This window comes from Dryas octopetala, chromosome 3, assembly GCF_963921425.1.
Source record: "Dryas octopetala chromosome 3, drDryOcto1.1, whole genome shotgun sequence".
NCBI classification, from domain to species: domain Eukaryota; kingdom Viridiplantae; phylum Streptophyta; class Magnoliopsida; order Rosales; family Rosaceae; genus Dryas; species Dryas octopetala.
Window position 1 is genome coordinate 26005710 of NC_141368.1, and position 16053 is coordinate 26021762.

General features: G+C 37.0%; 2 protein-coding genes across 2 annotated transcripts; one reads left to right on the forward strand and one right to left on the reverse strand.

The window, feature by feature from the left end:
• Positions 1–4067: 4067 nt before the first annotated feature.
• LOC147292077 (uncharacterized) lies at positions 4068–7632 on the reverse strand. The gene is made up of 8 exons (XM_086236125.1): positions 7594–7632; positions 6995–7144; positions 6758–6918; positions 5750–6650; positions 5389–5522; positions 4804–5296; positions 4239–4724; positions 4068–4124 (listed from the first exon to the last, which is right to left on the reverse strand). Exons 1-8 carry the CDS (start codon positions 7630–7632, stop codon positions 4068–4070), a joined length of 2421 nt encoding a protein of 806 aa, XP_086092251.1.
• A 1615-nt stretch (positions 7633–9247) lies between these two features.
• On the forward strand, positions 9248–14744 carry EMB3126 (Ribosomal protein L1p/L10e family). Its single transcript, XM_086238128.1, has 7 exons — positions 9248–9694; positions 10371–10550; positions 10657–10711; positions 13066–13193; positions 13631–13714; positions 14137–14262; positions 14355–14744. Exons 1-7 carry the CDS (start codon positions 9332–9334, stop codon positions 14490–14492), a joined length of 1074 nt encoding a protein of 357 aa, XP_086094254.1. The 5' UTR covers positions 9248–9331; the 3' UTR covers positions 14493–14744.
• Positions 14745–16053: the final 1309 nt, after the last annotated feature.

Below are 16053 nucleotides of genomic sequence, written 5' to 3' on the forward strand. Positions count from 1 at the left end.
GTTCAAACACACATCGAGCACTACTTGATAGGGTTCAAGTACTACTTGAGAGGGGGCGTTGAGCACTTCTCGAAGGAAGTTCGAGTACTATTTGATAGTCAAAATTCTAAAAATTTTAAAAATTGATCAAAAGTCTTTAATGGAAATCAAAATTGATTAGTTTTCCAAATTTCTCTAAAATCACAGCGTGTATCAACTTTGCATTTATCGTTTGAATGCTTGTCCTATTCTTTTTTTTTCTTTGTAACTACACTGCAATTGCTTTTGATATAATGGCATGAAAGGGTGCAATTACAATATTTTTTTTGTTCAGTATGTTTTAGGAGATTGTTGGGTTTTTGGTGTACAATTTATAATTTTTAGTAGGGCTACATATGTGTAATTGCAACACAAAAGTGAGATGTAACTGCAATGCAGGAACACATAATTTTGTCTAAGCATTCGAACACTCGACGAATTGTGTAATTGAAAAACCTCCACATGATGGTTTTTGGGTCTCTTAGAAGTATGTTAGGCCCTTATTAGTATAAAAAACACACACACACACACATATATATATATATGTATACACGCGAGTGTACTAAAGCTAATTATTTAGTAAATTAATACAAAACTAACCATCATTTTGAGCCCACCGTACAAACAATTCATTTTTAAGCCACACTTTAAAGATTATCTTTACTAAAAAAATCTAAATTAAAAGTCGTTTCCATTTAATTATAATTACAACAGTAAATGATAAAAATGTCACACTAGAATCCCCAATGATAAAATAAGAGAGCTGTTATTTGCACACCCCTAATTTTCTCTTTGCACACATTTTTCTCCTACACACCCCTTATTAATTTGTCAAATACAAAATTTCTTTTTGACACACCCCTATTATGACCAAAATACCCCAATGTCACTAATATGTCTAAATTTCTCTTTACACACCCTCTCAACCCAAACATTACACACCTCCACAAACACACACCCCCACAAACACATCTACACTACACACCCCCCCTACCTCACCCCATCTCACCTCACAACTAACCAGCACCCACCATTGCCGACACCCACCTCCGGCTTCATCACCGTCGTCATCGCCGTCGTCAGCACCGCCGTGAACTCCATCAGTGGCCTCATCAAATTTCTGCCATTCCTATCCCCACCACAGCCACTAGAAGTGAGTTTCTCGAATAAATTAGTTGTAAATGTAAATGTTGTTTATTTAAATGTAAATCTAATACTTTTTTTTATCTAATTTGAATTAGTTAATCCATCCCAAATACCGTTTTCGTCTGTTTGAGATGATTTGTAGGGAGGATTTCGGGTTTTGGAGTGAGCATTTTCGGGGTTTTTAGTTTTCTGATTTCGCAGCTCGTTCGAATTGGTCTGCCGAACGAATTCATTTCATTCGGCAGTCAGCTACCGAACTAAATGAATTGGTTCGGCAGTACCCTACTGAACGAATGCAAAATATCGGATTTCCATATTTTGGTTCGACAGGTGACTGCTGAACAATGAATATTAGTTCGGTGGTTACCTGCCGAACGAAATGAATTGGTTCGGCAACACGCTACCGAACGAATGCAAAATTTTGAATTTCCCTATTTTGGTTTGACAGCCATCTGTCGAATGGTGGCCACTGTGTTCGACAGTCAACTGCCGAACAGTTGCCACTTTGCTCGGCAGTTGACTGCCGAACCACCTGTGTTGATTTTTTTTTTTTTAAGCTTTTAAAAAATCATATATTTGCTAAAACAATTTTCAATTTCTTGTTTGAAAATATAGGATGGACAGAAGAAGAATCAGACGTGGTGCATCTTCATCCAGAGGGGAAGTTCCCGATGTTGCCGATGATATGCAAAGAACACGACCCACAGCTTCTGGGCGAAGAAGGCTAGTACAAGCACGAGCTAGTCGTGAGGCAGTTCCTGAACAAGCTGAGGTTCCGGTTGAGGATTACAATGAGGATAATCCCAACGAGCTTGCTAAGCCTTTCTCGGGAGGTCTCATTGACACGTCCCTGCTGAGGAGTTATGGAACTCAAGTAGCTGCTGACATTTGGAACAACGAGGTATGATCTTTAACAGTTGGTATTATATGCTTGTGTAACTTGCAGTAATAATGAGTGAATTTCTTTGGTTATGTTTGAATTAGGAACGGGAGCCTTTGAGGTGCATGTCCAAAACCACCAAGCTTCGTGAGTGGAAGTTGTGGGCCAGAACAGATAATGACCGGTTGAAGGGATATGTCATTAATTCTGGGTTGACATCACTGGTGCAGTTTTCTTACCGTACGGTTGACAAAGTGTTGGTGTCCGCTTTTGTTGAGAGGTGGCATCCGGAGACCAATACATTCCACCTGCCTTTTGGTGAGATGACCATCACACTAGATGATGTAGCCAACATTTTAGGCATTCCGGTTGGTGGTGCACCAGTGGCTACACTTGTCGAGGATAACATTACTTCTGAATATCTACTAACTGCATATTTAGGAGTTAGTGGGGATCAGGCATCAGAGTAGTTGATGGACTTTGGTGGTGAGTATGTACGATTAGAGTGGTTACATACGTGCTTTAGTGATGTCACTGATGCCGACTCTGAGCATGAAATCCAATGTGCAGCCCGGGCGTATCTGTTGTATTTATTGGGTTGTACCCTGTTTGTAGATAAGACTGGCACAAGGGTACAAGTCCAATATCTCAGACTACTCACTAATCTAGACACTGTTAGCTATTACGCATGGGGCGCTGGATGCCTAGCATGGTTGTTTAGGCAGTTTGGATTTGCCTCTCGAGCTGGTGTCAAACAAATCGGCGGATATATGACACTGATAGAGGCTTGGGTGTACGAGCATATGCACACCATTTTCGGTCCATCGTACGATATGAATTATTCCGAGAATTCACCTCGTGCGCTCCGCTGGACTCCAAGGCGGGATGGTGGCAATGATCTTGAAGCAGTGCAAAGAATACGGCAACGACTTGATGTTTTGTCGGCTGACGAGGTATATTTGTAATTTACAATTCTTTTTATAAATTTAGGATTATATTATTACGTTAATGTTTTCAACTATATAATTTTATTGTTTTTTTTTCAAGTTATTTGGGAACCATACAAATCTCAAAGACAAGCACACCCATTGCCAGCTATAGCATTCTTCACAGGGATGATAAGGTGTTTTGATGTTGTTGAGCCTTACTGTCCCGAGAGAGTACTTAGGCAGTTTGGAAGGGTACAGACGATCCCCCCTGCACCACGTGCGGTTTTTCAGGGGGTTAGAGGTTCGAATGCGCACTCATACAGACCCATGTACAATTATTTAGCTGGTATATGGGAGGCATGGGGAAATCACGTGTTGTCTGAGGAGGCGCGCAGTATACCGGTGAGGCGGCCATCGGATACTGTGAGAGGATACCTCGATTGGTTCACCTCTATATCACATCCAATCGTCCACAACCCTACTCGCAGAGGTGCATTTGACCCACACGCCACATCGGATATTGCATACTATCGGGTACGTAAATTTACACAATAAATTTTCTCATTTTCCGATTGCATCTGTTAATGTTCGCATATTTTGGCTTTTAGGAGCGCGAGGCTCGGATGCTACGGATTACCCAGCCGATTATTGACATGGGCGAAGAAGTTGCTATCACACGTCCTACTTACCTCTATCAGTCGGTTCAGAGTTTGCAACATATTTTATAGGGGACGCACTTGCAGGACACTATGACATACCAACGCGGTTCGAGACGGCGTCCCCGCCAATGATTATAACTTGATATTTTTGTAGTTTCTGTAACTAGATAAGGTTTTATTTATGTCAAATACTATGGTTAATTTATATAATTGAATCCACCTCATTATTTATGTGAAATACTTAGGTTCATGCAAAACAAATATCCACATACTTATATATATTTAAATCCACATACTTATATATATTTAAATAATACAATAATCTCATCATAACTCAATGTAAATGCATCAAGTCCAAAACATAATCAATCACTATCAAGAGACACAGGTTCTTGTGTGGATGGATCACTATGGCACACAAATTCTTTGAATTGCTCAAGGCGATGTTGGATCTAGTATAGGTGGCATGGGGTGATCCGGTACTAAGTGTACCTATAAAATAGCATTACACATGAGTTCAATAAATATGGAATAAATATCCACTAAGTGTACCTATAAAGATAATTTAAATATCCAATAAAACAAACCATATAGTTCAATGTGTACCTGTACGAAATGATCGTCATTGACAAAACCGATACCAATCTCACGAATCTCGGATCCCTCTAGTATATCTGGGTGTACGCTAAATGGTAGGCATGTTAAGCATAACGACCTAGATACATGGGTCACCACTACACCATAGCATGTCGTGATAACATATCTCATCTCCGGCATGTCCATCCAATAATCCTTTGGTGCAATAAGAGGTTCTTCAAAATACTCAATCGAATGCTTTAGCTTAGCAACTCGAGATCGACCAAATATGGACTCATATAGGATGGACAATGACCGTAACGAGTGGAATAAATCTATACGCACTTTCCGCCACGCATCTTCACCCAACCCCAATGCCAAAGCTACGACTCTATACCCACAATGACCGTCGGATTTCACATCAGTGGCACCGGTAATGAATGGCCTAATGCTAGCTTTGAATTGCTGTGTATACCGGTGGGTCGGAACAGATGGCGTGAGTGATGTCTTATATGCCTGTAGAAAAATATAAATAAATCCGATTATGCAATGAGTATTAATAAAATAAAGTAAGATCATCCAAATGAATATATACCTTCAATTTTGATACTCTTGCCTTTGGCATCTTCTTTGGCGAATTGGTGCCAACTGTACATATTGTAGGTGATGGTGAGTGGCTACCTTGACCCGAAAGTGCATACTCGAAGGCAGATGACAAACGGCGGGTAGAATTTTCGGCTTTACTAGGGCGCCCTTTAGTCTTTACCTTCGCACGCGGTTCTTTTAGCACCGTTATCTCTAGATTCATAAGCTCTTCTATTTTCAAACTTATCATCCTCTTAGTGTCCTCATTCTGTCCTTCCATCCATATTGCTAGTCTATCAAGTGTTGACTGAACCGATGGATTTGACACTATCACTTGTGGTTCGTGAAGCATATCCAACTTTCTCCAACGGGGATGCACTGAATCAAGTGGAATACGCATCTTACGTCGCCTATACGACAAAATCTCATGTGCACATGGCAAACAGTGTGTATGGCGAATAGTGCAATCACACGGTAATGTTCCAGTCGGATTTAAATCGGCCCTACAAAAAGAAAAGAATTATATTAGTCAGTAAGCATCACATTAATGAAGTGTTCATGGTAGTAATTATAGTTGAGTTAGTATCCAAATTACCGGCCAATCTCACAAGCAATTATAGTCAATGCCGCCATAGATACATAACCAATCAAATCTTTCAATTCCGGCTGTCTCATTTTGACTTGGACAAACGTTTGACTCTTCTCAAATGATGCCTTGATGTGTGTATGCTGCAATACTAACAATAAGTGTATATGTGCCCAAGAGGTATCAAAGGGAAGCTGGCTAGAGCCAAGTTCCCTTTTTAGCTTCGCGTGTGCACTTTACGCCCTATTAATAGAGTCAAGTTAGTTTATATGCAACACAATATAATAATTAACCAGTAATGCCAAATATGTGAAAGTGTTTACCTATTGGAAGTTGTATTACCAAAATGCATACATATGTCTGTCCATACAGCCACAAACTTCTCCTTGAAAGGTATCAACCAAGTGTCCTTCAAATAGTCAATAACTCCAGGAACCCAACCAAACTTAGATTCAATCTGCTGTAAGTCTCTTAAATACACATCTTCTGACGTTGAATTTACCAAGGAATACCATGAACTATAAAACTTATCCCAATCATCCTTGGTTCCAAACTTTTTCTTGCAATTTGCCATCACATTTTTGCTAATGTGCCACCTACACAATAAATGTCTAGCAGTAGGAAAAACTGCAGAGATTGCATTCATGAGTGCTAGATCTCGGTCTGTGACAATCACACCAGGAAGACAATCATCGCTGAGTAACGACCTCAATCTAGTCAAAGCCCAAATGTAATTGTCTTCATTCTCATAACTAATGTAAGCAAATGCAACTGAGAAAGTCATGTTTGTGGATGTGACCCCAACAATCTCAAAGAGTGGCAGACGGTACCTATTAGTCTTATACGTGCAATCCATGATCAATACATGTGGAAATGCACGTAAGAGATCAACACAACCAGGGTGGCTCCAAAACAAATCAGTCACAATATCATCACCACCAGAACATCTATGCCACTCAAAGTATTTGTGTTCAGATAACTTACTTAGCAAACACTGCATTTCAGTTTTTCCAGCCTTCTCTTTCACCCTATTTCGGTGTCTGACATTGTATATTGTTTTGATTGTTGTTGTATTCGAATAATCCCTTTCCTTCAAGATGGTCAGAATCTGCTTCGGTTTCACTAAACTCTTAGACATATCCACCAATAAAGAACTCTCTGTTTCAGATAATCTCCCCACAAATGAATGTCCTTCACCAGTAACTAAAACTCTATGGTTATGCACTCCACATACCACACTTAGCATCCATTCATCCTCATCTATGAATGTCCTTCACCAGTTTGCACACCCTTTAATGAGAAGGGGCATCCACATCTTTTTGTAGTAGAGTCCCTACCATCCTTAGGACGTTTTACTATACAACTATCAGCATCATACTTGGATGGCCTATGGTGACCACTTCGTTCGCAACCAAGGAACACTCTAGCTTTCTTCTTCCCCACCCCTGCTGTATTAGACCTCATAATGACAATGACTATGTTGTTCGTCCTTCCTTGTGCACGTGCCCAGCTAACCAATACATCCCTCGAATGAAATATCTACACATATGTAATTTACATTATTCACATTTCAACTACATTTGCAACATATATTTCCCAAATTACAAATTCATACCTCGTTTGTTGTGAATTCATTACTATAGTCACGTGAGTATTCGGTCAAAACCTTGGCCTCGACCTCGACCTCGACCTCAGCCCCAATGTAGTCCTCAACCTTGCTGTTTCGAGTAAAAGCACCACCATATTGCTCATATTGTTCATCATCCTACACATAAAACATGAAAATAATGTTAAAACAGTACGTTCGGTAGAAGGTTACCGAACGAAATGAATCTGTTCAGTAGAAGCTTACCGAACGAAATCATATTGTTCGGTAGTAATCTGCCGAACCAATAACCTTGGTTCAACAGTTGACTAGCGAACAATATCGATTTTTGTAAACAAAATACTTCATTCGACAGATGTCTTCCGAACATATGTAAAATGTTCGGCATGTGTCTGTCGAAATTCATAAGTTCATTCGGCAAACAGTCACCGAATGGATTTTTTTAAATTTTTTTGTAATTTTCATTCGGTAGTTAACCACCGAATATGTTAGTTGTGTTCGGTAGTCATCTGTCGAACAATGCAGAAACGTTCGGTACTGGTTCGCCGAATGAACCGCGAACAGTAAATGAAAAACACGAAAAAAAACCCAAAAAATTACGATCATACCTCGTCGAAAGGTGAATAAGGGACGAGTGAAGGCTCCATTCATGAAAACTAATATGTATTTCTACAATCTTATTGCGTATATGTGACCAAGAGAGAAAACTTAGGGTTTGGAGGAAAAATGAAGAGATGAGGTTATGAGAGGAGGGGGTGTGCAATGAGAGTTTTAGGATTATTTTGGTTGAGGTTTAAGAGTGTTGGGTGAGGTGTGTAAGAGTGTTGGGATGGGTGTGTAAGGGGAGTTTTTTTTTTTTCAAATAATAAAGGTTGTCCTTTTTGGTCATTTCTCTTTGTGTCAATTAAGTAATTTCACAAATTAGGTTGTTAGGGGTGTGCAAAGAGAAAATTAGGGGTGTGCAAATAGCAGCTCTCTAAAATAACTCACCTAAAGCGTTGAATGTTAAGAATGTCCACCTGAGTTTTTATAAATTTGTTAAAAAAACTAATGATATAAATGTATAGCCCGTAGAAACATTGTTCTACGTCGTGTTTGTGCAAGGCTGAGTGCTCGATGGTTCCCTTTTTTCTTCTACGTAGACAATTGAAATTATTGAACAATAACATATAAAATTATGATGAATGTGATTCTAAATTAGTGTACTTTTGTGTTGTTTATTCATTTTTCACATGTATGTGTAACCAAAAAACATAAGACATTTGTATAAATATCATTTTTATATGATGGTTGAAACTGTTGGCTGGGTTGTACTTAATTTGCTCAATAGTTTCATAAAAAAATAAAATAAAAAACAAGCACCAAGCATTCGGCTCATTAAAATGGGCCGGCTTGAAATAAATGAGCACATGTGGACCTTTTTATCCTTGAGGACCATATTTTGGGCTATAAAAAAGCCCTAATTATAATTATTTCAATTTTTGTTTTATGAAAACATTGTATTCATTTATTTATTTGACTACAATTATATGATTAGATGATTTTTAATCATCTCGGTGTGACCGCTTCTGTTAGATGACTAAATGAGAGTAAAATAATATAAAAGAATTTGTGGGCTGGGGAAAGAAAACTGTAGGGTGGTTTCTTTAGAAGTTCCTTCTTACGTTCGGAATTTCTTCTGGCAAAGGCTATTCCGACTACCCTAATATATTTTGGACAAATTTTTTTCTATTTTACCTTTCTTGCAAAAAATTATGGAATTATCCAAACTCATTCGGTACCATGTTACCAAAATATACTAAGGAGTTCGACAGCTTACTGCCAAATATAATGACAATATTTGATAGAATACTGCCGAATATCTTTTTTAATTCCATTCAGTAGTTACTTACCAAAAACTCCGCCAATGTTCGGCAGTTAGGTATCGAATAACCACAAATATTTCGACAGACAAGTATCGAATAACCTAACGAATAAAATTTAAATTTTTTATTTTAAGAGTAAAATTAAAATTTAAAAATAAAATGGTTAACCCAATAATTTAAGATAGTCGGAATTAGAGAATGTTGTGAGCAGTTTTTTTGGAGGATGTTGTTGCTGGGCTTGCTAGAGCCCGTTTCGTACACAATTAGTTTCTTTCTTTTTTTGGGCCTCAGTTTAACAAAAATAATAATAATAATAATAAAACATTTATATTTATCATTTTAATTCACTATTGCTGATGGAAGCTATGGTCTACTATCCACAAACTCTGCAGTAGACAACAGAGCCACCTCTTATCTCGAATTTATATGGATAGATAAGCAATTTGCCCAAGGCTTCATTTGCAGAGACACAGCTCCAACAATGGCTACAAGTACCACACCCTCGTCCCTCATGCTAACGTACGCCGCCTCCTCTGTGCACCCACAAGACCTCACTTCCTCACTCGTCTCCTTCAAGCCCAAGCCACTCTTCAAAACTTTCTCTCTCTGCCCACTGGTTTTGAGGCCCAGAGAGAGAAGACCAAGCAAGTGGGTCAATTTGAGTTTGTTGAAGGAAGCCAAGTCCGAGCCTTTCCATGTGGTTGCCGCTGCTTTGACTGCTGAGGCAGAGTTGGATGAGGATGTGGAAGAGAAAGATGGAGTAAAAGGAGCTGATGGGTCTGTTGCTGTTGCTGTTCCTAAGCCCAAGAAAGGGAAGGCCGCATTGCTTTTAAAGAGAGACAGAGTATGTGCTTTTTTTTGTTTTCTTTTGCTTGTTTTAGCTTTTTGTTTGGGTGGAATTTGTGTTTTTAGTTATTTCGTTTGTGGATTTTGCTTGCTTAAGGATTTCATTATGGTTCTGGGATTCAATTTCAGAAATTATTGCCTTTTTATTGTGACAAACTATGCCCAATGATTCTTGTATTGTTCTTTCACCTTTTGAGAAATATGGATTAATTTAGTGATTAGATAATGGTTTTTTTTTTCTTGTTTGCTTATCACTTTAGAAATCGTTTCAGAAAAAACCCATTGTTGAAACCTTTAAGGAGATACAGAGTCATTCTAACTCATTCGTTTGTTCTTTTTCTTCAAATTCTAAAGTTAAGGATTGACTGAATTATTTAGGTCACTTTATTGTCTTTGAGAAGATACTGGTTCCACAAATTTATTATTTGTATCTCTTCAAGGTTGATTGGGTGTCCCATTCTTTTAGTATAATTAAAAAGTGAAGAAAGCCAGTTGACTGAAAATAGAAGAAGAAGAAGAAAGCCCCAAAGTTTTTTTTTTTAACAAATTTTTATAATTTGGTTTTAGTTTATTTTGTTGTTGTTAGGTATAGTCCTATAGTGTCCTTTTTTTACATTCTTCCAAGATTTCGGTAGTGATTCAAGTGTTCAATTGTCTTGTCTTGAAAATGTCAGACGAGGTCCAAAAGATTCTTGGAAATTCAAAAATTGAGGGAAAACAAAAAAGAGTATGAACTGAAGCCAGCAATAGCTTTACTGAAAGAAATGACGAGTACAAAATTTGTAGAAACTGCTGAAGCCCATTTCCGCCTCAACATTGACCCAAAATATAATGACCAACAGCTAAGGGCAACTGTGAGTTTTCTGATCTCTGGTTGATAATGGGAAATTTACTTACAGTCTTATCCACTGCATGGTACGACATTATAATCGTTTATGTGCTTGGGAATTCTTTTACTAGGTAAATCTGCCCAACGGAACTGGACAGACTGTTAAAGTGGCTGTTCTTACTCAAGGTAGTTACTGTTCTCAATTTCTCACCTTTGTACCATTGTCCTTAATTGAAAAAAAGTAATTTATATCTGTCATTTAGTATGAGCTAGGGGGATGAACCAATTATGTAAACCACTTATTTGAACTTAGTGAGGATACAAGTTTCCAACTTTCAACCTAGTGAATATAACTGTAGAGGAGCATCACTATGAGCAATTTCCATATTAGCATGTGTAAATAGGTAGGAAAAAAGGTTCTTGAAAGTTGAAACTATTATCTGAATTCTCTATAGCTAAATTGTTCTGTCAATTAAGCCTAAAAGGCTTACACAAGGAACATCTTTACTGGATGGGGTTTTATTCTCTTTATGCTTTTACCTTGATTGAAAAGAACAGAAGAAATGCTTGCTTAGCTGGAATCTCGGCATTTCTAAATGGTTGTACTTTTCTGTCAAGGGATTGTTTATGCAAATGAATTTTTTGGAGGCGGTTTAATTTTCTCATTTCTTCCATGATCTGGGTTTGTAATGGATGATGTGAATTCCATGCCACTGATCTTGGTGACCAATACCTGTCTATTTCTGATTAGTGTATTACACTCCTTTTCAAACTTCAAATTGGACTGTGGCAGTATCATTTGTCTTATAAGGTGATGCAGGAGCATCTGCTAGGGTTTCCAGAATTTAGCAAAATTTAGTAGCTTTCCAATTTTTAGTTCCTAGCTTGTTTAGGACTCTAATTTCTTGGTTATTAGATGGATTTACCTTTATGCTTTCCTAGTTAACTAAGTTTTATGCTTTCCTAGTAAGTTTAGGTTTATGCTTTTCTAGTCATCTTAGGTTTATGTTTCCCTATATAAGCTAAAGGCTTAAGTTGTAATAGAAAGTTTTTTATCAATATATTTTTCTGATAAATCAGATTTGAGAGTTTCTTTTGGGCTCCTAAACCCTAGAACTCATCTATCAACGTTCCATCTTTGATTTCATAGCTTAAATCTCTATTTTCTCTACTGTTTGTTGCTGGAAGATCGGTCTATTCTAGACTTTTGCCCTAATATAGCAGCAAGACAGCAGCCTACGCTTCTGTCCTGCATCATAAGGCATAGTCAACTTCTTCTCTATGTTTAAACTTGGATTTTTTTTGTTTTTTTCCCCTGATGAGAAGGCTCTCGTAGTCATTTGGGTCTAAACGAGGTTAAAAATTTTGTAAGATTTTTCTTGCTTCTTTTTAAGAATATGAAATGAAAGTAGCCATCAATGAGGTTTTTCTTTCTCAAGTGGTTTTTTTATTTATTTTATTTATTTTTAATTTATAAGTTTTAGCCCTGGAATTAGTTACTTAGGAGGTTGGAGATGTTGTACTGTCTTGCTTTAGCTTATAGTTGGCTCTAGGTCTGTTGCTTGTTGATTTGTACACATGTTTATACCTTGAGTTTTTTTTTTTAATTATATATATATGATATAAAGAGAGCTTCAAGTGTGAGATCCCATATTTAGGCTTATTTGTGGGGTCCCTCATGGGGCCCACTCCACATTGTATTTTGATAATCGGAACCGTCTACTTTTTTGGCCTCCATTGAAGGATCATGCTTGCAAAAATTAGGTTAATCGGAAACCATTTGACCGTTGATTAAATGATCACCATTTCAAGTGTTTATCGAAAATATTTTGTTCGTCTATTATTTGATCAACGTTTGATAGCTTTATGGTTTCTGATTTGCTTAATTTTTTGCAAGGATGATCTTTGAATATAGATTTAAAAAATAGACAATTCGGATCGTTGAAATACTATATGGAGTGGGCCCCTGTGAGGGATCCCTCAAATATGGGATCCCACACTTAAAGGGGCCTATATATATATATACACACACACTTTTGTAGATTTAATCTAGTATGGAAAATTTGTATTATATCTACAAAATTGCACCTTGGGTATTTCATTAGTCAGTTGGAATGTATTTTTTTAGGAATTTATTGTTTAATCTCAGTAGACATATGTTCTAGTTTGTTGGAATTATATTGAGATTACATGTCTTCTACTTTTCAAAAATTCTAAAATATAATGGTTCTCATATTTCCTTGCCCAATATGCAAGAAGATTCTTTCCTAGAGCTCATTTTATTCCAGAAACATGCACACAGGTTTCCTATACTTAGCATTATTTTAAAATACACCTTATTTTTCTTATTTGATCTGTATTAAAATACACAAATAGATAGACCTATAGAGTCACACCTGATACCTTTCTATAGATAGTAATGGTATCAACTCATATGACCATGTTCATGTTCTAGTGATTGGAATATTTTTTTTTTAAATTTTGTTTTCATGGTATTTCATAATTTTCCTAAAGGTTATCTTTTTCTTTAATATCTACAGGTGAAAGGTTTGAGGAAGCAAAAAATGCTGGAGCAGATTTGGTTGGTGGAGACGATTTGATACAACAGATAAAAGAAGGATTCATGGATTTTGACAAGTTAATTGCTTCACCAGATATGATGCCCAAGGTGTTGCCTCTATTATATTGTTCTAATCAGAGATATATATAGTGTCTTTATAATATTTGACTATGAAGAATCATATTCATCTTAAAGCAATGAAATATGCATCGGGAGAAGTAAAGAGATTAATCGGTTGAAACATAAATTGCCATGGTCCTTTTTTTTTTCTTTTGTCAACGAACTTCTATGTCTTATGATTGAAACGAAATCTATTTTTCCTGCCAAAAAAAGAAAACTACTCAGCTTCTTAATGGTTCTAAATCCTGATGTGCATGATGAGATTCTGATGAACAGTTTTTGTTTTTGTTATAGCTTTTTTCTAATATTTATGTTCTTTGTTGTGCTTTTAAGGATGTATCTATGCATGATGTGCAAATTCTTACATTGCTGGAAACCATGATCCCCAGTAATTTTCATTTTATTGTCTTTGCTGTTTGTCTCAGGTTGCTAGCCTAGGAAAGATTCTAGGACCACGAGGGCTCATGCCAAATCCAAAAGCTGGTACCGTCACGCCTAATATACCTCAGGTATGGTTTGGAATTTTCCCGTTTTCATTTCTCCCTGCACTTGCATGGATACTCTTTCTTACCTGTAACTTTTAACTAGTCCCTAGCTATGGTTTTAGTTCTTTCCTCATACCTTAATGCATGCACGTATACATCTATGTTTCTGACATAGTAAGAATAATGAAATGAGGAAAAAAGAAACAAGAAGCTTACAGAGAGAGAGAAGAAGAGGGTTCAAATTTGCATTTCCTAGCAAATCAAGTGATATATTAATGCATTTGACACAATGAAATACAATGAGGGCAAATGTAAAACGATAGTAGAAACAACCTGGTTATTCATCTGACTATGAAAGTACATGAATTGATTTACTTGTGGGAGGCCAACATCATAAGAAGTCTGCTTTCTTAGCCTAATTCATTTACTCTTATTTTCTGTTTCAGGCCATAGCAGAATTCAAGCAGGGGAAAGTTGAATACAGAGCAGATAAAACTGGTATAGTTCACTTACGCTTTGGAAGAGCTGACTTTCCTGAAGAAGACCTTCTTGTAAACTTGCTCGCCGCAGTTGTAAGTTCTTCTCCTTCTTCCTTAATATTTTTGCTGTCTGAACTGCACCCACTTGCCATGAAAATTGATTGTACTCATGCTCTACCTGACAGAAATCAGTAGAAGCAAATAAGCCACCAGGTGCAAAAGGTGTCTACTGGAAAAGTGCACATATATGCTCGTCGATGGGGCCATCCATTCGGTTAAATATAAGGGAGATGCTGGATTTCAAGCTTCCAGCAAATGCTTGAAGAACACTAACACCTGTACATGTCTTAAAATTGTTTATTCAGCCTCTTAGGTGCCACTGTCAAATCTTTGCCAATGTAGTTAGTAAAGATGGTAGGAGAGTTAAGGGGGATGAAGAGAGTGGGCGACCTTGATGTTGTATTTTGGTCGGGGACTGTCTCGTAAAGAGCATATGGTCTCTTCTACACTGAGCTAGAAAGGCCATGTACTTTTGTGATCAATATTATTAACTCATCACTTTAGATTTTTGTTTATCAATGAGTTTTATGTAGCATATCCAACATATGCCGATTATTTAAAATAGAAAATTTGGCTTTCCTATTGGCATTCTGTAAATTAGGGTTAGAGCATGTACAATAAGAAAATGCTAAAGCACCCATAAAGCATAGCTTTTCAACTATAGCTATTGCTTTTAGGTTTTGGCTCCAATGAGAAACAGTTATAGTTATATGTTAATATTTTAATCTTTTTAATATATTTACATATTTTTTTTATAAATTAAATCATTTTAGTAGAAAGGTGCTTTTCAACTAGAGAAAAATGCCGAACTGTTGTGTGGTCTTGTAGTTTTAGTGGTTAATAGTAATATGAAAGATTTTAAATATTGTGTGCCAACTTAAAATATTCCCTATAGTTTAGGAGCTGCCACTGTCAAATATTTGCCAATGTAGTTAGTAAAGATGGTAGGAGAGTTAGGGGGATGAAGAGAGAGGGTGTTGTATTATCTTTTGTGATCAATATTATCAACTCATCACTTTGGATTTTTGTTTATCAATGAGGGAGATTTTATGCAATATATGCAACAATAGAAAATTTGGCTTTCCTATTGGGGATACTTTAAATTCTTATTGAGGGTCCATCATGGTTAATGCCAACTGTTAGTGCATTTTTGGACACTTTGTAGCATCCAATTGCATTTTTCTTCATAAAACAGAAACAAAAACAAAAAGTGTTTTTTTCACCTTTTCCTCCCCTCCTATCAAATTTTATCTTGGAAATGAGGCTAGTTCATGCTATAAATTCGGAGAAATTGTTGTGCATATCATTTACATTTTGGTTTTAATTTTTTCCCAGGTGATATGTGAGTTTCTTAACCATTGGATTGTATAAGAGATGATGTGGCAGCCTTATATCATCAAAAGGCAAGCAGAGGATGGACGTCCCTTGGAGAAAACCCATTAAAGTCCATGTCTTTCAATACCTCCATTGCTTCCTTAGTCCTGGACTTTGAATACGTCCATTGCAGCCTCAACATACAAAGACCCATCAAATTACTTATTGCATACCCTCAACAAGAGCTCTAATCTTATTCCAAGGCATACCCATTTTCCCAAACACATTCGAAATCACATAGTAAGATGATGGCTAATTTGATTGGCTGATCAAATGAAGAATGAGATAACGGTAAGATGAAGATGAAGGGAAGAATAGAAGATGAAGAGAAGTGAAGAGTAAGGAGATGAAGGCATCAACTAGAGGAGAGAGGGGAGATGGGAGAGGGGAAGGAGTGGAAAAAAATAAATATGCAATGAGTATATTTATATTAAAATAATGAAATTTGGT

Coding starts and splice junctions, on each gene's coding strand:
- LOC147292077 (XM_086236125.1), bottom strand. CDS start 7,632: ATGGAGCCTTCACTCGTCCCTTATTCACCTTTCGACGAG. Junction 6,919..6,994: donor ATGAATTCACAACAAACGAG/GTATGAATTTGT, acceptor ACATATGTGTAG/ATATTTCATTCGAGGGATGT. Junction 4,725..4,803: donor CAAGAGTATCAAAATTGAAG/GTATATATTCAT, acceptor ATTTTTCTACAG/GCATATAAGACATCACTCAC.
- EMB3126 (XM_086238128.1), top strand. CDS start 9,332: ATGGCTACAAGTACCACACCCTCGTCCCTCATGCTAACGTACGCCGCC. Junction 9,695..10,370: donor TGCTTTTAAAGAGAGACAGA/GTATGTGCTTTT, acceptor TGAAAATGTCAG/ACGAGGTCCAAAAGATTCTT. Junction 13,194..13,630: donor CACCAGATATGATGCCCAAG/GTGTTGCCTCTA, acceptor TGTTTGTCTCAG/GTTGCTAGCCTAGGAAAGAT.